The 24,240-nt window shown below is 54.6% G+C and overlaps 4 protein-coding genes across 4 annotated transcripts; all 4 read right to left on the bottom strand.

Moving 5' to 3' along the window:
- Positions 1 to 1,866: 1,866 nt before the first annotated feature.
- Positions 1,867 to 3,214, bottom strand: J7T55_004703 (uncharacterized protein; the record flags this gene model as incomplete). Its single annotated transcript, XM_053130420.1, has 5 exons — positions 1,867 to 1,969; positions 2,037 to 2,108; positions 2,291 to 2,531; positions 2,663 to 2,740; positions 2,809 to 3,214. 5 exons carry the CDS (start codon positions 3,212 to 3,214, stop codon positions 1,867 to 1,869), a joined length of 900 nt encoding a protein of 299 aa, XP_052991630.1.
- A 1,506-nt stretch (positions 3,215 to 4,720) lies between these two features.
- J7T55_004702 (glycoside hydrolase family 18 protein) lies at positions 4,721 to 5,931 on the bottom strand (the record flags this gene model as incomplete). The annotated part of the gene is made up of 2 exons (XM_053130419.1): positions 4,721 to 5,172; positions 5,331 to 5,931. The coding sequence occupies 2 exons, from the start codon at positions 5,929 to 5,931 to the stop codon at positions 4,721 to 4,723; spliced, it is 1,053 nt and encodes a 350-aa protein (XP_052991629.1).
- A 5,544-nt stretch (positions 5,932 to 11,475) lies between these two features.
- On the bottom strand, positions 11,476 to 13,816 carry J7T55_004701 (uncharacterized protein; the record flags this gene model as incomplete). The annotated part of the gene is made up of 4 exons (XM_053130418.1): positions 11,476 to 11,602; positions 11,672 to 13,446; positions 13,519 to 13,619; positions 13,678 to 13,816. The coding sequence occupies 4 exons, from the start codon at positions 13,814 to 13,816 to the stop codon at positions 11,476 to 11,478; spliced, it is 2,142 nt and encodes a 713-aa protein (XP_052991628.1).
- A 7,979-nt stretch (positions 13,817 to 21,795) lies between these two features.
- On the bottom strand, positions 21,796 to 23,582 carry J7T55_004700 (uncharacterized protein; the record flags this gene model as incomplete). Its single annotated transcript, XM_053130417.1, has 6 exons — positions 21,796 to 22,102; positions 22,218 to 22,378; positions 22,436 to 22,488; positions 22,550 to 22,827; positions 22,888 to 23,379; positions 23,437 to 23,582. The coding sequence occupies 6 exons, from the start codon at positions 23,580 to 23,582 to the stop codon at positions 21,796 to 21,798; spliced, it is 1,437 nt and encodes a 478-aa protein (XP_052991627.1).
- Positions 23,583 to 24,240: the final 658 nt, after the last annotated feature.

The following is a 24,240-nucleotide window of genomic DNA, read 5'->3' as shown; positions in this document are numbered from 1 at the left end:
TTGTCGTTGTTTCGATTCATCTCTTATCGAGCCACGAGTCTCACACCGCGACATTGACACCGCCGTCCTATTTCCATCAACAGCTTGGGAATTACCTAAGCCATTCCAGGCCCAAGACTGCTTTTGAGCGGTTTTGTCATCATCACCATCACGGAACAGGAAACTCGTCTCACCCCTATATGCAGGTAAGCCGAGTCACCGGTCCCAAAACAGTCATGAGTACCATGAGGCCGGTGAAACTGCCTGGAAATTACCGGCCATGCCGCCGGTCAATGGCAGCCATGGCGGATCGAGCCGAAAAGCAACACAAAGAATCACGACGATTCGAACATCTCCTCTCCAATCTTGTTGTTTCGTTGCTTACACAGCACCTGCACCTGCATCGGGAGCGGCCCCACGACTCCGGAGTCGAGCGCCCTGGCATCGACCTCGAGTCCTACACCGCAACATGCAGAGAGAGAGGCAGTGTCCTTCAAGCAGGCATCTTTCGGCGACCGAAATTGCAATGTTGACATGAGGCTCTTCAGACTCTCACGCTCTGCCACAGAGTCTGCCTTCTATCCCGCGTCCCGCCCCAAGCACCCATTGTCTCGTACGAGATTCGCATGCCACATGCAGCCCTACAGCCTTATTGTCATCAAAGGATCTCTCGCGCTGTAGATCATCCCAAACTATGTCTCGCCCAGACTGGAGCATGGCGCAGGGGCAGTGCGCTCCTCTCAGCCTGCATTGGTGGCACTTCGAGCAGGAACAGCTCGCCAACGAAGCTCCATGGACCGGCCCCCAGGGGCCGCGTGGAGCCTCCAGTCAAGCTGCGCGACGGGTCGCACTGCCGTCGTCACCCGCTCGAACCTTGAGGCTCTGCGAGCCCTACGGCAACACTGACGGTGCCTGATCTGATGCGGTGCAAGGCCCCACGATCCTGCGCTCCAAGGGCAGGCTCCTACGGGGGCAAGGGAGAGACATCATGTCTTCGACGATGCAGCTTGGTCCCTTTGCCCGGTCTCACATTTGGGAGACGATAGAGGGCACAATTAACCGACCCATGCCGACCTTCCCACAGCTGCGGTTCTACTGGAATGCCTTGTCTGAGGCCCGGGCGACGGCGCGTGCACAAGACCACGAGCTCGTGTCTCACCTTGGCATAGAAGCGAGTCCGCAGCATCGCAAAGGACAATCCGCCGGCTGTCCTACAATGCCAGTGTTGCGAGCAGCGCTAACTGCCCTACGGACATGCAGGCCCAGCACCGGTCTAGAGCCACACCGGTACTTGGGAACAGTCATCACCATCATCGGTCCTAGGCTTGTTACATCCTCCGCCGTTCCATGTTTAGTCATTTCGCGTCGGTGAAGGTGGCACAGCCCCCCTACCAGCAACCTCCGAGAGATATTTCCCCCGTCTTACCTCTTCGGTGACGCGAGGCCGGAACACCACAAGGGGAAGGGGGACACGAGCCAATTGCAGGCGACGAGCTGGCCGCCGAAACCCCCACGCGGGCAGCGCTCCTTGCAGCAGTTCCTGTGCCGCATCTGTTTAGACCATCTCACACCGCCGGAGAGATCCTGGCAGACATGTCGTATTTCAGATTCCCAGGGCTTTGTCACCACCACCACCACCACCACTACCCCAGCACTTCGACCACAATCACCATGATGATCGTCGCTTGTGCCTGCATACACCATAATCTCGCCCAGGCAGCAGCAGAATCTGGCTCGCCTTGCGATTGGAGCTCTCTTGTGCGAGGGGACCTGTGGGCATCCTGTTGCTAATTCGGTACCGTTCGCGAGGGCGCCCCCGTCGCACATGGACGTCTCGCCAAGTCTGGCGGACTGAGCCCACGAAGCCTTGTCATCTCACCGAAACGCTTAGCTCAGGTCGTCCGGGGGAGGGGGGGCGTATCGATTCTCAACCAAGATGGGGATGAAACAAGGTTCGTCGCCGTATTTCGCAGCCGCCTCTTCGAGGCACCTCATTTCAGTTATGAGTTCTCGCGCCATGTGGCAGTGCTTCGCCACCGGCCATGCGCCCGGCTTACCTCATCTCCTTCTCGTTCATACGGTTCTCAGTGGCTTGATGCTGTGCCGAGACAGGCTTGCATTGGCTGGGGCTGAGCCCGCGGTCGTATTTGGTTTGATCCTATTCTACAATTCTTTCACCCAAGTGGGGTACCAGACACAGAGATGCGCTACGTCCTCATCGTAAGGTATGTACAGAGAAGTTTGAGCCCGCGCCATGCGCAGCCGGCTCGCTAGCTTCCTTCCAGCGAAGCTCGTGAAACCCGCTCCTTACTCGATGCTCCAGTCGGTGTCCTTGCCCATGGAGATAGAGTCGGCGTGCCAGGTGATACCGCCGTCTGTGGTCTTGAGGCCGTCGGAGGAGGCGCCGTTATAGGAGATGAGGGTGCCGAAGTCACTCTTGGCCTCGCTGAGGGTGATGGTGACATTGTCCCAGCTGAAGTCGGGCAGGGTGCCGCACCCGCTCGTGGAGCACTCGTTGGCGCTGTAGATGATCTGGGGCTTCATTCCTTGGGCTAGGGAGGGGTGGAACAGAAGCACACCGGTCAGCCATGGCTTTCTTTATCAGTGAAGGATGAAGCCTTCAGGACGCCTTCAGGACGCCTTCAGGACGCCTTCAGGGCGCGCGCTGTAGGGGAGAACTTACAGTCAGAGAGCTGGGAGACCACCTTGCCGTTCAGAGTCACCGTCTGGTCGATCTTCTTGGTGTCCGCGTTGACAGCAACTGCAGAAATATCTCGGTTAACACGGTTGCGAGGCTTTGACGATCTAGGTTCTGAAGCAGGCACTCACTCTCAAAGTCCAGCTTCGCATCGGCCGGCACAGCAACATAGGCATTTCCAGTTTGGCCCTCGGGGGTGTACGTGCTCGCAGTCACGCACCACTCGGTGGCGCTGGCGTCGCAGCCGCACGACGTCTGGTCAGCGCACCAGTTGAGCAGGGGCTGGACAAGATTGGCCTGGGAAACGTCGGCAACATTGGGCTGCACGCCGATCCAGATGGCGACCCACAGGGACGTGTCGCTCGTGTCGTAGTCCTGGATGACGGCCGGGGCGGTCAGCGAGTACGTCGCCTTGGTGATGTAGGCGTCGCCGTCCCACGGCCCGAGGTAGAAGCTGTTGCCGAAGTTGGCAGACACGGAGGGCAGCAGGGCCGCGTAGAGGGCTGCTGGGGCGAGGTAGCTGCGGAGGGAGGTCATGGTGCTCGTCTTGTCTAAGGGGTTGGTTGGGTGGATGTGCTTGGCAAGCTTGACAGGGGGTGGTACAAGAGTGAGGGTTAACGAGTGTGAAACGAAAGAATGTATAGAGATCCGGTCCCTGGCGAGTGGTAAGGCTGAGAAGGAGGGAAGTGCCAAGAAAAAACCATGCTGGCGAGAAGAATAGTGTGCTATTTATTAGAGGATATAATAGTGCTCAACCACCACCGACGACGGTATGTTCCGTCACTCACGCGGTGATAATTTGAGCAGAGGGGCTAGTCGGAACAGACTGTGGGCTAATAACACTCATTTCTTCCTATACATAGTCAAGCCATTGGTCGTATGGTGAGGAATCTCCTCCGCCGACCCAGGGAGATGTGCAATAACACTGAAACATAAAATGGAGCCGACAAGGTTGAAACAAACGATGGCCCCGGAAGCCCCGCTTCTCGAAATCCCAGCAATCACGACAGGGCAATTGTGGAGGGCGCTATGAGTGGCTCGCGGGCAGTTCTTCCCTCTGTCAGGATTGCTGGCAACTTGGTGCGACTCACAGTATTACGAATCTAAAGTCAAGCTTGAGGCCTTAGCATGGTCATTATGCTGTATGTGGATGTATGCACCTAGGATTAGCTTCGGTATCGCGGATATAATTGAACTCGAAAAAAGATAGGGCCAGTGACTTTGCGATTCTGACGCTTGTCGAGCATAGATCGACCTAAGGGTCGACCAAGACCGCGGGCCGAATGCTTGTCTCGTTAGCACGGGGCCCCGTCTGCAGGTTCTTTATTTAGGCTGTGGATATCGCAGGATCTGAGGATTTGTCTGGACCCGGCATTTGTGGTTCAAGCTTCGCATCTCCCAGCGGGAATGACACGCGCGAACGCTTGGGGGACGCGGCTATTTCCGTTCCATCGTCCAATGGTGCCTTGTGGGGGTAGATTGGACTACAGCCTGTGGTGTTGGTTGTCGAGATATCCTGGCCACTTCCTGGGGCGTAGGAGGTCATTCCTTCCCGGAGAAGGGCGCTGACGACCAGGAGACGATGCCGGTGTTGGAGGTTTCCGTACCCACGAAATGAGGATAGTAGTATGATATTATCTTCACCAAACGTTGGGAGGCATTTGCCTATGCATGTCTATCTATCTCCTGTAGCTGTAATGAGAATCCCCAGGCCGGTATATACGCTTTCTATGGCATCTTTCTATTTGTGCATTGATGACAGTAGTTGGACCTACGAGTCATCAAGCGAGTCGCCCCCAATCTCACCACCCAGGAGCTGGCGTGCCGCTGCTTGTCATTCATTTCATTCCTCCACTTGCCGATAACACCAGTGCCCGCTTCCCGAGAACATGACTCTCTTTTTCGTCGGACAGGTCATGCGGGCTTGCTCGCAACGAGGTCACCTCTTTCCGTGGCCGTGTCCGCGTCATTGAGGCTATCATGACAGTGTTGTGTAAGAGCCACGCCATACTGTTGTCCTCACTGTAACAAAGCCTCATGCTTTCACTCATCGAGTGACCCATCCGAGTAGTAATCGAACGCAGCAGGAAGCGGTGCCTCCTTGCCTCTGCTATCATCAGGGTCCGCGACGCCTTCATCTTGGCCAGGAGTAGTGCCCCCCACAGGCGGCGCGTCGACCTTGCCGACGGGCATCACGACCTCAGGTGCCATTGTCCTGTCACCCCTCAGCACGCGGGTCATCCACTGCGCCCACTCCCAGGGCCGGTCGCGCCCGCCCGGCAGGCTGTTGAAGTACTCCCAGCCCATAACGCCACCGAACCGGGCGTGCTGGCCGACCATGAGCGGTATGACCGAGGCCAGGATGTCGAAGGGGATAAAGCCGCCGCCGTTCTCCGGGTTCGTAACGAGGCCGACGACGATCTTCTCTGGGGCCCAGCCCTTCATGAGCAGCATCTCGTACATGATTGGGTTGGAGCAATCGCCCCATCCGCAGTCTGGTAGCTGTGGTGTTAGCGTGGTGGTCTTCAATCCTAGTTCAATTAAGGAGCAGACGAGATAGAATTGGGTCGTGCGGTAGTTGACAGACAGGGCATATATGCTGTTACCAAAAGTCCGCACGGTGCTGAACGAGACATGACTGAGAGCAACTCACAAAACTGGCAATTATACCACGCAATCTCCCGGCCCTTCATGACCTCCAAAGCCTCATAGTCAAACCCACTGAGGTTCTTCCTGTAATCCAGCAGCGCAGCCGCGACCGGCGCGAGCGTGATGATGAAGTCCGGGCCAAAGTCGGCCCTGAGGCGGTCGATGAGCCTGACGGCGGCGCCGAGGCTCATGTCCTCCTCGACGTCGAGGTCCAGGCCGTCGAGTCCGCGCTCGCGCACCAGGTCCCGCAACGGCGCGTAGTAGCGCTCGAAGGTGGCGTCGTCGTCGGCGCCGAGGCGGTCGGGCGCGTAGGTGCCCTTGGCGGCGCCGCCCAGCATGCCCAGCACGCGCACGCCGCTGGCCTGCAGGACGCGCAGCTCGGCCCACAGGGTGTGGAAGCGCGGGTGCGAGGGCGGGTGGTCGTTGAGCGTGATGCCGTGCGGGTCGCCGTTGATGTGGATGGCGGCCAGGATGAGGTGGGTTAGGCGGATGCCCGGCTGGGTCAGCAGCGGGAGGGCCGAGATGGGCTTGCCGTCTGGGCTGTGGTGGGTTTGGTAGTAGGTGATGATCCTGGGCAGGGCTGGGGGTGAAGGTATAGGAGGCATGGTGGCGGTGGGAGTGGCCTCAATGGGTGGTGTATGTTGTTGGTCGAGGTGAAGCAGAGGGTGAGGGTGAGGCTCAGAGATGCTATCGCTGTCCTCGCGGTGTGGCGTATGTGATGAGTTTTGGTTTGGGAGCAGCAGTCTTTTCAAAACAAAATATGGATCAAGTATGAGAAGTGTCTTATACACCATCAAAAGCCTCCATCTCTGCTTGGCCACGATCAGGACGGACTTGAGGTGGGCATATGCTAGAGACCAGATGAGCCGAGAGGCACGCATGGAGTCAGTGAGATGTTAGCGGGCCGCTGTCCTGGTGTACAAGTCGGCCGTTGGTGGGGCCCCCTGCTATTTGGAGCAGTAAAAAGAGGCACTCTTACTTTGAACAGCGCCACCACTTCCCTTCGCACAAATTGTGTGATCCCACTCCAGCTCAGAATCGAGAACAATGGCTGTCGATTGAATACATACTAATTTGCTAGTAGACCACAGCAAGGGACGCACGTGACCCCATGCTCCGTCCAGATGCACAAGAGCTGGGCCGTTCTTCCTGCTGTGCAACGCCGCCGCAGTTGATACTACTGCTTGGCTACTTCTATCCGGTTAGGGGCATCTCTAGCTCAAGCAGACTTCCACCTTTACTGTGTTAGTCGTTACAATCTATCTTTAGACTGGCGAGCCTACAAACTGAGCCTCTCCGTAGTCGCGGCCCGGATCCCCGCCGGATCGGCACGATGTAACATCCGGCCCCACGCCATAATAGTCAGCAATATAGTACAAGAATTTGACTCATGTTCATCGCACAAAGAGGGTTCTATAGTGTAGCTGGTCATCACATCGGATTCTGATTCCCTCATCAGTATCTTTCCGGGAACTTGGGTTCGAATCCCAATAGGACCTCAAAGTCCTCCCACCCTCAATCTTTTTCTTTTCTCATATCATTGCTTTTGCTGACAAATGATCGGTTCGATTAATTTGTTATTCAAATGCGAGTCTTGAAGCCCACCGCTCTAATAGCCCAAGTCAGAGAATCGTGGTTTGTGAGCTCCACCTAAGACCCTGGGCTCGCTCAATTTATATATTTTCCACCTACCACCACCGAATATGCTATCATCACCTAGCCGACTATCTGGAGCTAACTTGACCACCTAAATAATAGGCCTGTCTGGGTCTACAAGGCCGGATAAGTTCAATTGAGAGTAATTCCTGAATTCTTAAGAATTTGTCGCGGAAGAGGTCAAAATTTTCTACCGCTGATGATATTCGCTCTTAATGAAATTTCTGCGTCCCTTTGTCCGTATGAGTGCTGACACATCAATTCGGCCCTTAGTATTTATGTTAGGAAAAGCCAAGCACAGTACACTGTTTGCATTAATTCAGGATCTGCGGCAAGGAGCGAACACGAGGTGCCTTAAACAGTCGACGACGCAAAGATGAGGAGAAAAAGCAAGACAGCGTACTACGAAGATCTAGGCCGAATAGTTATAATCGATCACAAGTCCACTTGACTCTGACAAGTTTGTAAACAGCTATGCTTGGACCACAACCCTGAAGAGAACCAAATATGTCTATTATTGACACTTTGAGTCGTCGCTGCTTAACCACAGGAATCAGTCGGTGTGCATCTTGAGCATTTGTGTCTTTCTCCTCTTCGGATTGTGAGCGGTGCCGAACACTCGGCGCAGCCGATTTGACGCCATTGTGATATGCGACGATGGCCTGGAGGACTAATGCACAATACATCGTCATGGAAAATTTCAGTGTTAGTCGGGAGGTTATCAGTGTTCATTGGGAGGTGACGAATTCGCATCCCTGTACCCCCCTGGCTTAGAGATGCAAGCCATCTGCATGTCGTGACAACCACGATGTCTGCTAGGCAAATCGATCGAGACCTCTTCCCGTGCGGACTCACCATTGCATACTTTAGCGCCATGCAATAATTCTCGGCGATTTCTTCCATTATCTCGTCGTTGGCAGTCTATCACTCCTGAGCATTGTACACGGTGTCACGGAGGGGAGCTTCAGCTCACATCTGCGCCAAAGGTTGGTGGGGGTCAAAATTGCCGATCATCTATCATGGCAGCTGCCGTGATGCTATGTTTCTTTGCTTCTTACCAAAGTCTCAAGTGATCGGTCTGTCCGCGGCGTCGAATGCCACTATATGAGGTTGGGGGCTGATCCAGATGCTTGAGGTATAACAAGTAAAAAGCAGTGGCGTCTACATTCCCGACACTTAGCTCGATTGGCGGACATCCCGATTGAAATAGACTCATCGAGGTTTCCTTGGGCGAAAATGCAGTGTGTTCTCTTACTCACGTTTCAATAGATCTAGATGCCCTTGCGTTTGCTGTTCACCTTTAATATCCGGCGATCGCTGCCTTCTCATGCCACCAGGTTGTTCTTACGCACAACATCAAAGCAGCAATTCCAATATCAGAGACAACAATGACCATTTTAACATCGCAAACCACCGGAGCTGTGAGAATGCTCGTGAAGAAAGATGATGATGGTGATTGGTATCATACCCCTTTAGCTGCAAAACTTTGCAGTTGCATCATCGAAATCACGACAGCCTGCGTGCTTTCCAGCCTCATCACACAGCGTGCAATCAGAGTCAGAAGGAAAGGGTGGCCGAATCTCCCGTGGATCATGTGGCTTGTATTCTTCATCTATGGGACGTCTTTAACATATCCGGTCTCAGCTCTCATCATGCAATTTGCGATAGGGAGTGGCACAAGCAAGGCGACTTGCAAAGCAACAGCTATCCTGTGCCCGATCATATACATGGGAAGCAAAGTAAGAAGGCTTTCTCACTAGAGTTCAGATGGGCCATAATGTGCTAATACTGTTTAGATCGTCAGTACTTCGGGCTTGAAAAACGACTCTTCTCACTAACGCTACGATCTAGTTCATTTTTCTATTCCTTGTAGATCGTGCGGTAAGCCTATGTCCAGGGTATCAGAAGAAACCAAATCTTGCTGACGCGAAGCACAGCACGTCATCCGCAGTACCAAGAAAACGAGACTCAAGTCGAAGCTATACCTTTGGAATTGCTTCCTTGTCCTAGGTAGGATAAGCGAATGCTTCCTTATATCCCTTTTCAGCTTGCTGCGACTATTGGTACACAGCACTTTGGCTGATCATGTCCCCAGTCATATACTCGACGATCAGCAGTTACAATATTGCTGAGTGAGTCAATGTCTTCACTTTTTACTCGAGACCAGTTTCTGATGCCTCTAGTACCATCTATGATTTGTACGGAAGCGGTTGTCGGATCACCTTCCGTTGGCAGTCTATGATACCGCTTATTGCAATTGATCCAATCGCCACTGTAAGAATATTGCATGGAAGCTTGTTGGACGGATGCTCATCACCCTTCCAGGTATACCTTACCATCCTATTTTTGCAGCCATTGCTTCGTAAGTTGAGCAACTTCTTTTTTCTTTTCTGTTCTAACCATTTACTAGACACATATTCCTTACGTTGGCTACAATCGACCACCGGTTTTCGTTACCTGGGCTGTGTTGCCAGTTCATCTAATCCTCCAAATCGAAGACTTCGGCAGCTTGCGAAAAGAACCATCATAGGTTCGTTGGCCACTATGGGTAGCAGTCTACTGTGAGATTTCTAAGGTGTGATTGGCGAGAGCTTGCTAACAGTTCACAGAAATTGCATTGTCGTCGTCGCTTTGCGGGGCGAGGTTGCTTGGTTATGTATGACCTGTTGTACCAGCGATAGTAAGGCCTCAAACCTTCACATACGATCACGAGCTGTGCTGATTAATATCGTCTGAAGTTCTTTTCTCAGCCATGGTCATTCATTGGATGATGAATAGCAGGCAAGGCTCCCGTGAGCCCGTGGATGAGTCTGTGTGTACAAACTCAACCAGATCCCTGAGCCAAGGCCGCCCTTTGCCTCCCCTTATTGCCCCTCCTCGTCCGGTCCATGTATCTTCCGGTCAGCGAAGTGATTCCATTTTGGAGACGAAAATTCAAGCTCAGCGAGGAGCGGCATGAAAAGTTTGAGATGATTATTCAGATGGTGTGTTGCAGTAGCTTGTTGAGGGATTATGTGAGGCAGGACAAATGGTGTTGTTCTTGTCTTAACTTTGAATTTCTCTTTACTACTGTCGTCTCCCCACATGATGATATCGCAATAGCATCGATATTGACCTGGAAATAATGCGCTGCCAGAAGTCCAAAAAGAGCAAACGGCGCCGGAGAATGGTATCAGCCAGGCAGGCAATGTCGGTCATGTTGGAACATCTAATCTACCACGACATGACGCCGCTAATAGAGAGAGCCCACTGCTCCGAGTAAGTCAAATCAGGTTCACACACACAACCATGACTATGATCCCGGGCACCAGAGACGCTCATCTCGGCAGCGCACCATGTTAATTGACCTCACTGAGACGCGAATACAACAGAGTCCCAAAGCACTTTAGCCTGCAATGCCCACACGAACACGTCTCTTTCTTGATGAGTCCACCTCTCCAGCCAGACCCCTCCCTCTCCGTTCGGACCGACTGCGACCACGCAAAGATCTCCTGTCAGACATACATGCACAACACACCCTGGGGATTGCATGCATTGCCCGCAGCAGCCCCAGATTCCTGGTTCGCACAGGGGGCGCCGAGCGAATTCACATAGATTAACTGCCGTGATGCGATCAGATCTGGCGTTGCATCGTGCTGTTCGACCGTTTACGTTTTTTGTTTCCGCGGGCCTGCCGCGGGGTTGCGCCGCGGGCCTGAGCAGACCCGTGGGCGTTGCCACCTGGGGGCCTGAACGTCGCGCCCGGGGGTGGCATTCGCCATCACCTTTGCAGTGCAAGGAACCACGGTCACGACGTAGAGTCGCATGGGGTTTGTCACTCCGCCCGATGTCACGAGGACAGGTGGGGGACTGACAAAGGCCAGGGAAGACCGGTCCGCGATATGTAATGGTAACATGCAATTCGTCTCGACCCAGCGTGCTGAGGTAGGGATCCTACGAAGACTATGTATCAAGTAGAGAAGCTAGCAACGCTCTCAGCGGCGAAGAAATTGTGAAAATTATAGGTACAAGAAAGTAAACGCAATATATGCTGAGATATATAGGTATGTATATGTATATATATGCAAAGGTCTGTCCCCGCCTATGCGCACAGTATCAAGGTTTGTTTTGGATGTTGCAGACATCCCGTCCTAATGCCTCCCTCGTTCCCATGTCTTCTCTCAAACCAAAACCTCGAATGCAGAAGAAAAAGTTTCAATGCTTGTTGCCTTCCATTGTAGCCCCGGGTAAGGGGAGGAAGGGGGTTTAAAAATGACAATTGCAGGCCGGCTCGGGATATCGGGGTGGAAAGCAGTTTGAACGCCATTGCTTGTTTAATGTTGATGTATCTGTGTGCCTTGTGCCACAAAGTTCCGGCCGTGATAGTATGATGGATGGGGTCATGACAGTCATGAGTTGCTTAGCTGGAAAACAAAGGTGAAGACAAGCATTACAATTTTGTGTAAGTTCCTGATGCAAGAAATGAAGAGCGACCTGGAGTAGCCTTGACAGAATCAGCCGGGATGGGTCCTTTCCGTGTTGATCGTGGCACAGGCCTTGGTCTTGTAGAGATGAGCTGGGTGGTCCGGTGCGTCCAAAAGCAGTCGGATTGCGAGTCCCCCAGATGACAGGCGTCGGCGCCTGCAGGCTGATCACAGATATGAATCCTCGGGTACACCGCCACCCGTGGTCGTGGACGTGGGCTCTCACAGAAAGCCACCCTCGCCACCAAGCACACCCGCACCGTTACGCCAGTTGCTGCATGCCTGATCGCGGGCGTTGCGGTCCGTTGAGTGGCCCCTGTCGTTATTGGGTGAGTTGAAAAGGGACGGCGGCCCACGGGGCTGCATTGCCGAACGAGGCGTTCCAGCTGGCTGGGCTTCCGTCTCCCCGCTAGGGCTCGCGTTGAGTAGCAGGCTGCCAGTACTGCTGAGCCTTCTTGTGAACTCGGTGAAGCTGAGCCTCTTGCTACTGTTGCTCGCTACCGATTGCCGCTTCTGTCCCTCGGCGATCGTGCTCGTCCGGTACAGTGCCGCCGCCGGGTTGAGCCCGCCGACGCTCTCCTGGATCGAGGTTCTGCGTGAGGTGACGCTGCTCCTCCCCGGCGACGCATCGAGAGCCTGCTGGCTGACGCTCAGGTTCAAGCCACTGAGGCCGGTTATTTGGGTTTGACTGTACGATCTCTGAGCATAAACCGGCCTGTTGGAAGAGCCTCGACCAAGGTTGGACCCACTGTTCAAAGCCATCAGCGTCTCAGGGTTGAAGGCGATCGGAGATCGAGGTCCCGTCGTACTACGAGGGGACTGAGATTGCCCCGGGGGCGTTCGCCGCCCAGACACATAGCCGAGTGTCCGGCGTGACCGTGCACGGATGCTTGCCGGGTCTTCCTCCATATCTTCCTCTTGCCCGTATCCAGAGTCGCCATGGGTCGAGTCCGAGTCCGAATCTACTGAATTGTCATCGGAAGAGTCGTCCAAGTCCCAAGCGCTTCGTAATTGAGGTTGTTGCAACGAGTGTGGTGGTGAGGCCGGCGGCGAGGCAGGCCGCCTCACCATTGTCTGAGGCCTCTGTTCCCTGCCTTTCCTCTGCTCATCGGCTTGTTGCATCAAGGCTTCGAAGCGGGCGAGCGAGCTCAATTTTTCTTCACCTGGAATTTGCTGATCGGATCCTGGGATGCAATGCAGCTGGAACGCTCTGTCCAGGATCGTCTCTCGCGCATTTGGCGGTGAGCCAGACTCGATGGTTGCCGGTGGGGAAAACGGAGGCATGGATCCCATGCTGTCACGTACGTTCCGTACTGGGGAGCTCAAAGTTGAAGATCGCCCTTGTGCTGATGTCCATCCTTCTATAAAGCCGCCGTAGTGTCCTCCTGCCGTGGTTGCAGGTGAGGGCAAGTCGGATGGCATCACTGAAGCATAGGTGTGTGGCGCAAGTGGTGGCACATTGATGCCGGTCAGTGATGAGATGTCGCTACGCCGGGATCGCAAACTTGGAGTGTCTGAGAATGTGAGGGGTCTCTCCCGGCTCGAGCCCGTCGCCGTGGATGACTTGTGCTGCAGCGAGGATTTTGGAGCGCTAGGCGGTCTATTTGGGTAGAACTCGGACGCATCGCGCGGCTGTCGTTGCGTGAATGGATTGTTGAAACTGTTGGAGCCCGGCGACATCGGGCTCATCGGGGTCACGTCGGGCATGTTTGGTTGGATCGTGGCTTGTATGGCCCTCGCCCAGTCGTGGAGACTCTGGCCTTCACGAATCACCTCTTCGGCTCGAAACCATAGACTCATTGGACCGGACTCCCTGCTCGAAGCAACGAGACCTGCTGCTCGACTCGACCGACGCTTGCGAAGCTTGTCTGTGGCAGGATCAGGGACAATGGTGACGATGAGTGTTGGTAGCACTGGTCCTTGCTTGCGATGCGCGACCATCTGAACTTGGCACTGGGCGATGGTGCTGACGGCATATTGTTGAATAGGTTCCCGGTCGTCCTGGGAAAGGATAAAGTCAGTCAACTTGGTACAAGTTGCGCATGGGAGTGGCACGGCATGGGTCGATCTCACCGAGGCTTTGTATATAGATAGATAGGTGGTGCCATCGAATGAGATATTGCTCTGACTTCGAGATGTTCCTCGGCCGTCCTTGCCACGCGCGCCTGGCTGGGCTTGAGAAGGGGAGTCCTCGGGCTTCACTTCCCGTTGGGAAGCGCTCCCAAGAACTACGTAACGGGTCTGCTCTCTTTGATGTCAGAACAGCAGGAGCAAAGGTGAGGCGGAAGGGGACGAGGGCGGTGCACACCTTCCACAACGCTCGTCCTAGGATTGTTCCCCTGTCAGGCGGGACAGCGAGATAACCCTCCATATTGTCGTACTTTACAGACCGGTCTGATGTGGGTGAGCCACTTTGTCAGGTTCACCTCGAGAATCCTTAGATCCTCTGTGCAAAAAGAAATGCACAGTTGAGGACGAGATGAAGTGAGTTGCAAGTAATAATTAGGCATTAACCGACACACATGATGAAGAAGAAATGCAATGCGTTTCAATATGGGGCCAGGTCGGGATAAGGGTTGCAGGTGGCCAGCCTGTCTGTGTCTCTCGCTCTCTCGTCCTTGTTTTTTTTTCTTCGAACCCAGCAGAAGACAAGCACACCCTGCCCTTCACCGAGGATCCGGTCAAGGTAGCGGGAGGGGAGGGTAGTGATGGGTATGAACGGATGGATTCTTGGGAAGGTGAAGGGTCACTGCCTGCCAGCACTGCAGCAGGGAAGAAGAGACACAGTCTTCTTCATCTGGATGCGGGAAAGGACAGGGACAAGCCTAGAAGAAATAACCCATGGGACGCAATCTAGACGAGACAATTGGCCGATGTGGTCATAAAAGGTGGCCTCCATGCATGTCGTCTGTTCATTGATCAAAGGGGCGGCTTGCAACCAGATCGTGCATGTGGGTACCATACAGATTAAACGAAGAAGGGAAAAAAAAGAGACCGGGAGGGTTGTAATAAAACGCGATGGATATTGACAGGCCTGAAACGGACCAGGGCGAATCTCTCTCTGGCCAGGGGTACTGTGTACCAGCGCGGTAGATTCCTCCTAGCGCACACCTAGCACACCTCTGTTGTGGTAGTCGCAAGCGTGGCCGGTTTACTCTTCAGGCACACGCACATCCATGGACATGGGTCAGGTCCTGTTCTGGGTTGGGGGCGATTCCAATAACCCAGAGCAGGGCCGGAGCGAGCTCCCTCCTCAGATGCAGGTGGATCTCGTTGATCAAGCGAATTGAATTTCTGCAGCCGGCAGGGAGAAGTCGCCATCCATGAACCATGGGATGCAGGGCCTGCCAATTTCCAGTTTCCCACCGGCGGGAGAAACACTCCACAGCTTCCATTGCCGATCAAAGATGTATTTTGGCTTTTGACGACGGGTGGTCTAGGACGAGCTCTGTGCGTACCCGTGAGGGACGTACATTTGCAGGAAACCCGTTGCTCCTGGACTGTGTGGGCACCTCTCAACCACGGACTGACGCCGCTTGTTGGAAGTGAAGAAAGGAAAAAAAACCTCAACAAGATGCGGGAAAGACGTCGTCGCAATAACGGCGAATTCCAGTGAGGAAGGCTCTCGGAGATGATACCGGCACACGGGTTGGCCTGCGCCCCTCCGGGTGCTGGCGTTAATGGGTGTGTGTGCGCGAGCAGAAAGTATGGTCCGAGAACAGGAGTCTTCAGGTCAGGTGAAGGTCAAGGTGACCACCCCCCAGCGGCGACGCGCATGTGCATGTGGCTTGAAGTGTTCTGACCGTGCCAGCCGGCGGGCTTCCCAGTTGCGAGATGGATCCCCCTTTTACATGCGGCTAGGATTGGTCAGATTTGTCCGCAATGCGATTGCGTTCAAGCCTTGAAGGTCCCAACGATGGGAATGCAACATCATCCCCTGCTCGCAAGCTGCAGTGTAACAAGAGGACGCAAGAGCTTGGATTCGCTCGACTGGTGCGAGCGAGAGACGAGAGATCTATGCCGGGGAAGTTTTGAAAATCTTCCGCATTGCCCTCAAAGCTGCTGATGCGCTGCACTCATCAACAGTGACACGGCCTCTGGCAACGAATCATCACGCAGGGCAGGGGGACTTGGTCTAGAACTGAGCGAGTGCTGCTGGCTGGACTGAACCGGGCAGACGGCACGACAGGGGCTGTGGGCCTGTGTTTTTTGGGTGTTTTCTTTTCCTTCTTCTTGTTTCCTTTGGATCGCGACCCCGAAGTCGCTTACTTTGCGCTTTGACTCTGGGGTCTCCAATCCTAGCTGGTGCACTCGTGAGACCCGACGGGTGGGTTCAGGGACCAGATGCTCCAGAATGGCCCAGTACTCTCTCTCCATGTCTTGGTGCTGTACTGTGCTCTAGTGCGAAGCAGAGCGAAGCAGAAAGTGCGCGCGCGGGGGGGCGGCACGGAACGTCGTCTGAGTTGCAACGGTTGCGAGGCCATGTCACCTTGTTGGAAAGAAGGTGGTGAGAGCGGCTCGTATACAGGAGTCATCTTATTACAGTAGTCTGCTGTGTAGATTGATGAAACAACCGAGATGCTGCGCATGCAGTTCGCAGCTCGATTGCATCTGCTGCGACACGCGCCCGTTGAGCTAGCTGCAGCGGGCATGGAAAGGTGCAGACGCAGGTGCAGACGCAGGTGCATGGTGCAGATGCAGCTGCAGTCGCAGCACGATACAGTGCGCTGCCCACAGTCGAGTGATCTGGACTGCCGACGGAAGAGAGTCATGGCGTCGTCAGTGTCGGAAGATGATCGAGGAGATTTGAGACTGACTGTGTCGTGGTGTCGGTGTCATGGTAATGGAGCAGTGGCGGTGGGTGGTGAAGGTACAGACGTAGAAGGGGCCAGTCTGGTGTGCGAAGTCTTGCCTGCCACTGCAGCTTGCTCCCTTCCTTCACCTCCACCTCCACCTCCAAGTCTGTCTACCTAGGTGCCTAGATTATGGCATGTACTCAGTGCTCACCTTGGCAGTCTACTTGCTAGACTATACAGTCCAGCCCTTCCAACCCGTCATGACATTTACCCCCTTGTGCCCTTTTCTCGTCTGATGTTTCTGATGCCACTGTGTGGGCCCCTGCAAAGCCCATCGACGGGTCTACCCGAATCAGGCTAATAACACAATCCCAACCTCAATAAACGAGCACGTCTTCGATTCGTCAACCTGTCAAGCCGTCAAGTGGAGCGGCCTGGCCCCGTCCCGTCCAAGATGAGCCCAGAAGCCCTGAGAAGCCGCCCTCCTCTTGACAGTCTCCAGCCTTGAGACCTCACCGCCTGACTGCAATCTTATTACACATACACAGCACCCGCGTACACGTAAACAACCGAATCAGACGCCTGGAGAATCTTCTCTACTGTGGGCAGCACGGTACCTGGGATCGATCTTAGCATCGCAAGCCTAACCCCAGCGGATCTCGGGTAGAGAGCATCATCTCCATTCTATCCGCCGGTATTCCGAATCCCGTGCAGGTGCAGGTGCAGGTGCAGGTGCAGATGGAAGTGCAGGTTGTTGATGGTTGGTTGGTTGGGCTGAGCTGGGCTGGGCTCGGCTTCTGGGCGTGATGGCTTCATCGATGGCCTCTGCTGTCAAACCCCCTGTTCCCTTTTTGCTTTTCCTCGGCACTTGACGCCTTCAGGATCTGCCCGCATCGAGACTTGCTTTTGCTGCAGTAAGCTCTCAATATTCCAATTTGGGCCGCCTTCAAGCAGACCGGCCCGACCATTCGAGACCTGGTCCCCTACAACGCTGCCTCCTTAACCGGCGCCACTCACTCGCTCAGTCACTCAATCACTTAGCTGTCCAGGGCTGCGGATTGATTGCGACTCTATGGTCCAAGAATTGCTCCGTACCCCGAACAGACAAAGCACAGCTGCTGGATTCTGCTCAGCACCTGCCTCCTCCTGCTCAAATTAGGCGCAGACCATATTCCATTTTGAGGCATCAACCCCGGCGTCTTCCTCAATTCGTTGAAACTAGAGAACTTTGCTCGAGTCTCGCCTGACCAACCGCATTGATCCTCTCTCCAGCTGCAGGCAGCCACAACATGCCAACGCCGATGCCAATCATCCCGTCCGGCCATCCAGGCCTGGCAGACCATCTCGCAGCCTTGCAGCTGTCTGTTCCCATCCATCAGCCCCTGCATTAGGACTGCTTCTTGACTCGGTCACACCACTGCACGACGGACAGTTGCATCCACTTGCTCACTCAGCCGCTTGGCTCTTGGCACCTGGCACCTGTCGTGTCGTGCTTGCTCGCCCATCTTCCGAGCGTTGGAGCGTTGGTGCTGACCGCGCCACGTGGTTTACCCGCCAAAATGTCACCAACCTCGGCCTTTGTATCAAGCTCGTCTTGTTCGCCGATGTCGCGTCTTAAGTTCGCCTCCATTAATGGGCCCTGGAGTCCTGAAGGATCAAGAGCGTCGGCCGAATTGTCACAGTCCCAGCCGCATGCACTAGCATCCTCGCACGTGTGTACAGTAGTAGTTGGTGCCCTCGTGGCTCTGCCTGCTGGTTGGTGGTGTCTTTCACCTGCTCGACGACCAACTGTGGCTGACAACCGTTGAGGCGCCACCAAGCTGATCTACGCTGTTTCTGCAAATCTCCCCCTTGGTCCCTGGGGCTGAAAGAATCGATAGCTTGCACTAGGTGCTGGCAGAGCCCCGGTGCTACCGAGGCCCTCCCCCCTTCGGCCCGTTCGGACATTTTGCTAGGGAGCCTAGGTCTCGTACTTGTTTGTCTTCTGCACCACGGCGGTCGCACTACTGTTCTATCGATGCGGAATCAAGCCGAGGCGATGGCTTCTGTTGTGTGGACGTGTTCCGCAAGTCACTGCGGGTAAGGTCGCGACGTCTTCCAGGCCCGTCCCGCTCCGCCAGCCAGGCATCTAGGATGACACGAAAAATATGATCGGGCTCCAAACACAACCGGCACCCTTGACGATATTCCCAGAGCGTTGGGAGACTGCCGAGGTGTTCAGAAACAAAACCCCGTCAGATATGTTGCACACACATATAGCGCAGGGGCCGGTCCACAGCCAGAATGGGGCAGTCAAAGTGGATTCGTCTGAAGGGGAACCTGCTCGCAAGCAGTGTGTGAACCCAAAGTCGTCGTGTCTTACCCCGGATCGTACCAACCATCTGGGTTTAACAGGTGGGTTGGCTCGTAAAGGTGAGACGGCCAGATTCGGAAGGCCTACCAACGACATGCTTTCTTTGGAAGCGAGCACATGCACGCTCCGACACCACGGAGAGCCATCAACCGAGAGTCTTATCTTTTCACGCGGTGGACGTCATGGCGAGATCCATTATGAGGCAGACCTCGTATCATGTCGATGTCGCTTGCCTTTCAGGGCCCATCTTCACTCTCCGTGATCGTCGCTGCTGCCAACATATGCCTTCATCCCACTTTGCACTGTCCTCTCATCTCCATGAAGACCCCCATTCCTTCTGGTGGCTCCAGCGTCCAGGGTCGGCCGCAGCACCTTTGTCGAAACTTTGATACCGAGTGTCTGGGTACCGCACGGCAAGCAAAAAACCGAGCGCATGGGAAGCTACAAAAGTACCGCCGATCGACAGGGTGAGGCAATCCGGGTCGTCGGTAATGTTTAATGACATGATCCACCCCAACGGGTCCCATGATGACCATGCTGCAATCGGAGCAGTGGCATCCGAGGGGTTTGAGGATGGATGCTCACGATATTGGAGTCTGAAGCTTTTGCTGATCGCTCCGTCAGGCCGTGCCCTCATCTCCTGCCGTGCCCTGTCTCCCCCAACCTGGCCAGTCTGATGCCACCTGCCCGCGATGATCACCACCGCGGGCCTGCCTTCTTGCGCGCAGCTGAGACGCGATCACCGACACCCTGTTCGAGTGACGCATCTTTCATCACAGATCGGGGCCCCGATCTTTACGACGTCGGGAACAGTTCAGCGCAGGCCCACCTGGAGAGACCCTCCCGCCCTCGAGCCCCCAGCGCCTCAGGCAGCACTTTATTGTACCTGTCAGTCTCTGTTTAGACGAGCATCGCTTGGCCAACTTCTCATTCTACTCAGACGGGCACGAGTAATGCTAATGGGTAAGGAGCACGAAATTGTTCAAGGGAGTCCATCAGGCACCAGCACATCGCCAGGAATAGATTCGTTGAGCAAGGGGAGGTAGTCAAGTGACGAGAAGATGCTGCTGGGGCCTGTCCCCAGATTCTTACTCAGCTCTGATACCAGGATCACAGCAAAACCGAATGTGGTTGTTGATTCTTGAACGACTGTCAGGCCCCTGGTCGTCTGACGGGTCATAAGAGTGGTGTTATAAGTGATATGTCATGGTGGTCACTGGCCACCCGTCTCGGCTATGCATCAGGATGGGGTGTTGATGTGTTCTGATGGTATTAAGCGAGAAAATGGCCTCGACAATACTAGCAATTTTAGGGTTGGCAGGTTGTCAGCGTTGGATGTTAACTTTGGCATGCTGCTTCTTTGCACAAAGTTCTGGCCAGAAACCTCACCGCCCCTGTGCCGATCAATGTTGGTATTTCAGCCCGCCAATGTCACATATCACCTGCAGATAGACCAGGAACTGTGACAGCGGCGAGGCCATCATGGGTAGATGGCGTCCACGGCATATTTCTAGAGGTACTGCGCAGGATGGAAAAAGGCTGTCGCAAGAACAAGGAGTTGTGCCCCGGCAATCTCCTTTCCTGTTCGGTGGTCAATCACTTGTCATAGCGGCTGACAGTTCGACAGGCATCAGAACGCCACGCCTGCTTATCATCCACCGCCGGGGGCAACCTGATCTCGTGTCCCAATAGAGACTATTTCCACCCGGAGACATCTTCAGCTGCGAAGAAAGAATGGTCGGTTTGAACTAAGGCACCTGGGCTGTCGCGCCTCCAAACAAGGAGTCCAACCATGTCGCTCGGTAATACTTGCCATCGCCACTCTACTGAGTCCAACGATCAGTCACAACCCCCTATCAAAATGCATCGACGTGGAAGAAGAAGGCGGCAAAACAACGGCTAAACATCTCAGGATGTCGTGATAGTAAGCACGTGGCACACAGTCTCAAGTCCCGCCCGTAACACCTCCTCACAAATGGGGATTCCAACTAAAAGCACATATACATGAAACCTATGCCCTGCATACTGCATCAGCCGGGCTCGCGTAAGCGGCTCCTGCGCGGAGCACCCACGCTTAACGCGCGATTGGCCCCCGGCCGAGAACATCCACCACGCCTAGACCGTCCACATGTATACATAAAATCCCACGCGGGGAAAAAAAGCCTTGGTGGCCATAGCAAAGTTGAGAAGTGACTGATGACGGAAGGCACTTACGTACGCCCTCCCCTTACGGCCTCCTGCTGGAACAGGGGGCCAGTCTGGCGAGGGGCCCATGTTTTGGGAGGCTGTTCTTGCTCTCTTTGACTGTTGTGTGCTTGCATTACGGCGCGGGCCTCTGGGTGCGGCGTCCCTTATCGCGATGGTGCTGCCGAGGCTGGAGGACTTGTAACAATGGGGCAGCTTTGCGCGGCTCTTGAGGTCGGGGCCGAGCCTGCTGTCAAACAAGAGGCGCGTTTTGAGTGAATGTGAATGGCTCGGGACACTCGTTGAGGCCGCATTTGAATAGCTTGGACTCCTTGCTGAGGAGTGTTCTGCTTCAGATGTGGCAACGATCGTAAGAGCGGTCGGAAGGTGGCTGTCTGATCTGATCGCTATGTCGGAAGTTTCCCAAGACGATATGGCACACAGACAACATATGTCCCACCCGTCGTGTAAGCTTGTCTTTCTCTAGGTGGTTCCACGGGTCAATATTCGGTACCGGCGGTGTTCAATCTCATGTCGAATGCCCACGCCGAAGTGACCGAGTTTATCCAATGCGATTCGGTATGTGAAGGATGGCAGTCCATCGCTGGTATCCAAGCTCATTTAGGTGTTTATTGACCAAAGTACAGATATAGGGGCTAACATTTCGATGGAGGTCAGATTCAGCCAGAGTGAGGCGCAGCTCGGGGAAGTATGGTATGGATTCATGAGGCCAGCATGTAAATCATGATATCCTCATTAGTCTTGTAGGCGCTGTCCTGGAATGTGTGAGTTTCATTGTACCCAAAACCCTGGCGAGACAGCGAAATCTAACAGGCCAGAATGTACAAGAAGCATCAAGTACAGTAAGGACCGTTCCGAGTGCCCAAACCCAAAGACCGCCATCCCAAAAAGAGCAAGAAAGTCAGCCAGCCAGCCAGCCAGCCAGTATACCAGCTGCTCGTCTCTCCCACAGGCCACACGCACAAGTCCAAGCCCACACGGTCGCCCTGGAGCACCTCAGCGGAAGTTATTCTCGAATCGCTTGAAGGTGTACCCGATGAAGGGAAGGGTCATCTCGGGTGTCTCCTGCGGCTCGGGCGCGGCGGCGGCCTCGAGCCCGCCGTCGATCTCCATGGCTGCAGCCGCCTGCTGCTCCAGATCCTCGGTGGGGAAGTAGGCGGTGTCGATGTCGGACGTGAGGCGCGGCTCGAAGGGCGCGCGGAAGCGGCGCAGGTTGTCGAAGTCGACGCCCGCGAAGAAGGGGTGGCTCTTCAGCTCGTGGGCCCCGCTGCGGCCGAGGCGGTTCTCGCTGTTGCAGACGAGGCTACGGGGTTGGGTTAGCTGGGGAGTGATGGAGGTACGATAGGTTGTGAGGGGAGGCACGGGGTTGACTGCTGTCAAGGACTCTGGTAGTGTGTGTGTTTTTGGGGCACGCGTACCTTCGAATGAGGTGCTGGGCATAGTGGCCTACTCGGACGTCGTCTGGGAAGTAGAGGCAGTGCTGCCAGTTGACTATCTTCCGGTAGACGTCTCGCCGGTCTTCTGCGCAAAAAGGGGGCCAGCCGACCAGACACTCGAACATGATTGTCCCCAGTGACCACTGTAATTTGGCCAGTCAGCAGTAGTGGTGAAGAGAAAGGGGAAGATGTTCGCGTACCCAGTCGCAGTCAAAAGAGTACCCGTTACCCGTCAGGATCTCAGGCGCTATGTCTACAATATAGTCAGTGATCAGTCACAAGGGCTAGAATGATTATTCTTGTAAGATTCTCACAATCCGGTGTGCCAACAGCAGAGTACGCCATTAATCGACGCGACTTTCTCCACTCGTTGATTTGTGCGCGGTTACTGACAGTGAGGCTGATCTGGTCGATATTAACAGAGTATCGATTGAAATTCTGTGAATTGCGAGAGGGTCCGTCCGCGCCGCCATTCAAGAGTTGGTGATAATAGTTATTATCATGTAACTTCCGGAAGCCGGTTGAAAGACCGAAATCTGTGAGCTTGACATGGCCACCTCGATCCAACAGGATGTTATCTGGCTTGATATCTCTGTATCTCAGCGTTAATTGACTTCTGCTCATATCTGTGGCAGCTGGTGGTAGTACGCACCTGTGTATGAACTCCAGTTTGTGAACGGCCTCGATAGCCATGATGATCTCAGCGATATAGAACCTCGTTATGTCCTCGCTGAATATATCGTATTTAATCAACATCGTCATCAGGTCTCCCCCTGGCAGAAACTCCATTAACATGTACAGAAACTTGGTGTCCTGAAATGTCGTAAAGAGCTTGACGACCCATGGGCTGTCAGATTCTGCGAGTATGTCTCTTTCCGCTCGCACCCGGGCCACTTGGTCCCCAGCGACCATTTCCGTCTTCACCAAAGACTTCAGAGCGTAGATCTTGGCGTCAGTCTTCTTGCGCACCAGCTTGACCTCGCCGAACGCGCCCTTGCCAATGAGCTTGATGGTTTCATAGTCGTCGGCCTTGTTGCGGGTCCTGAGAAACCGCAAATACCTGGCTTCTTGCCTTCCTGCGTTGGTCCAAGATGTCTCCTGGCTGCACCTTGGGTCCCTCAAACGTTGCTCCAACTCATTCTGGCTACATGGGCCTCAGCGTCTCAGCCTACCAAGACCACTGGGAGTCATCGGCACTAACCGTAGGTTCCGCTCACGAGCTCGCTTGACGCTGTCCTTGAAGAAATCCGCGGCCAGCTGTGAGCATTTTGCCCTGTTCTGCCTTGCCCTTGGCCCGTAAAGGTGAGGGTTGCGCTCAGGCGCCGGGGCAAAACCCTCGGATAACATGGATTCCTCTCCCCGCTGGTCCTGTGTGTAAAGCCTAGGGTGGAGGGATATAAGAGTAAGAGACGTGGAGACACTTCATCAATTAATAGCGACCACAGTGAAGAGAAAACAATAAAAAGTCAGATTCTCAATATATTCTTGCCGGGAAGATCGGAAAAAGAGAAGCGGACAACTGGATTCAATGCATATCCAGTTGTTGTTGTTGATGTCTCAGGTGCGTTGCCCCCTATTATCGGGTTTCTAAGCCTCAAGTCCGAGGGTGAGGACAAGTAAGAGAGGGGTTTCCCAACCTTTTTCGCAGCCAACCTTACGGGTGCTACGCGACAGCCGAGGAGGCGAATCATGCGTCCAGCATCGCGTGTGCGCCACAGATGGATGAGACAGGCGCAGGCAGGCTTTCATGCTGCCCAGCTGAGGACGATCCAATCGCCTGGGGCGCCGGTTGGCTGTAACTCTAGCGTGCCCGGGTCCATCGCCAGCGTCTGGGTTGAGGAGTTGAAACATTTGGAGACACGGACAGTACCGTACAGGTGTGTGTGTGTGTAAGAGGACGCAGTTGAATGGGCATCGGAGGCCACCACCAGCATGAGCAGCAGGACCAGCAGGACCAGCAGTAGTAGTAGCCTGGATGGTGAGCTAGATCTGTAGATGGCCATCA

The sequence above is a fragment of the Diaporthe amygdali genome, assembly GCF_026229845.1.
Source record: "Diaporthe amygdali strain CAA958 chromosome Unknown NODE_22_length_803717_cov_65_427750, whole genome shotgun sequence".
In the NCBI taxonomy this organism is placed as follows: Eukaryota; Fungi; Ascomycota; class Sordariomycetes; order Diaporthales; family Diaporthaceae; genus Diaporthe; species Diaporthe amygdali.
Note: the sequence above shows the minus strand (reverse complement) of the source record. Positions and strands in the feature narration are given on the sequence as shown.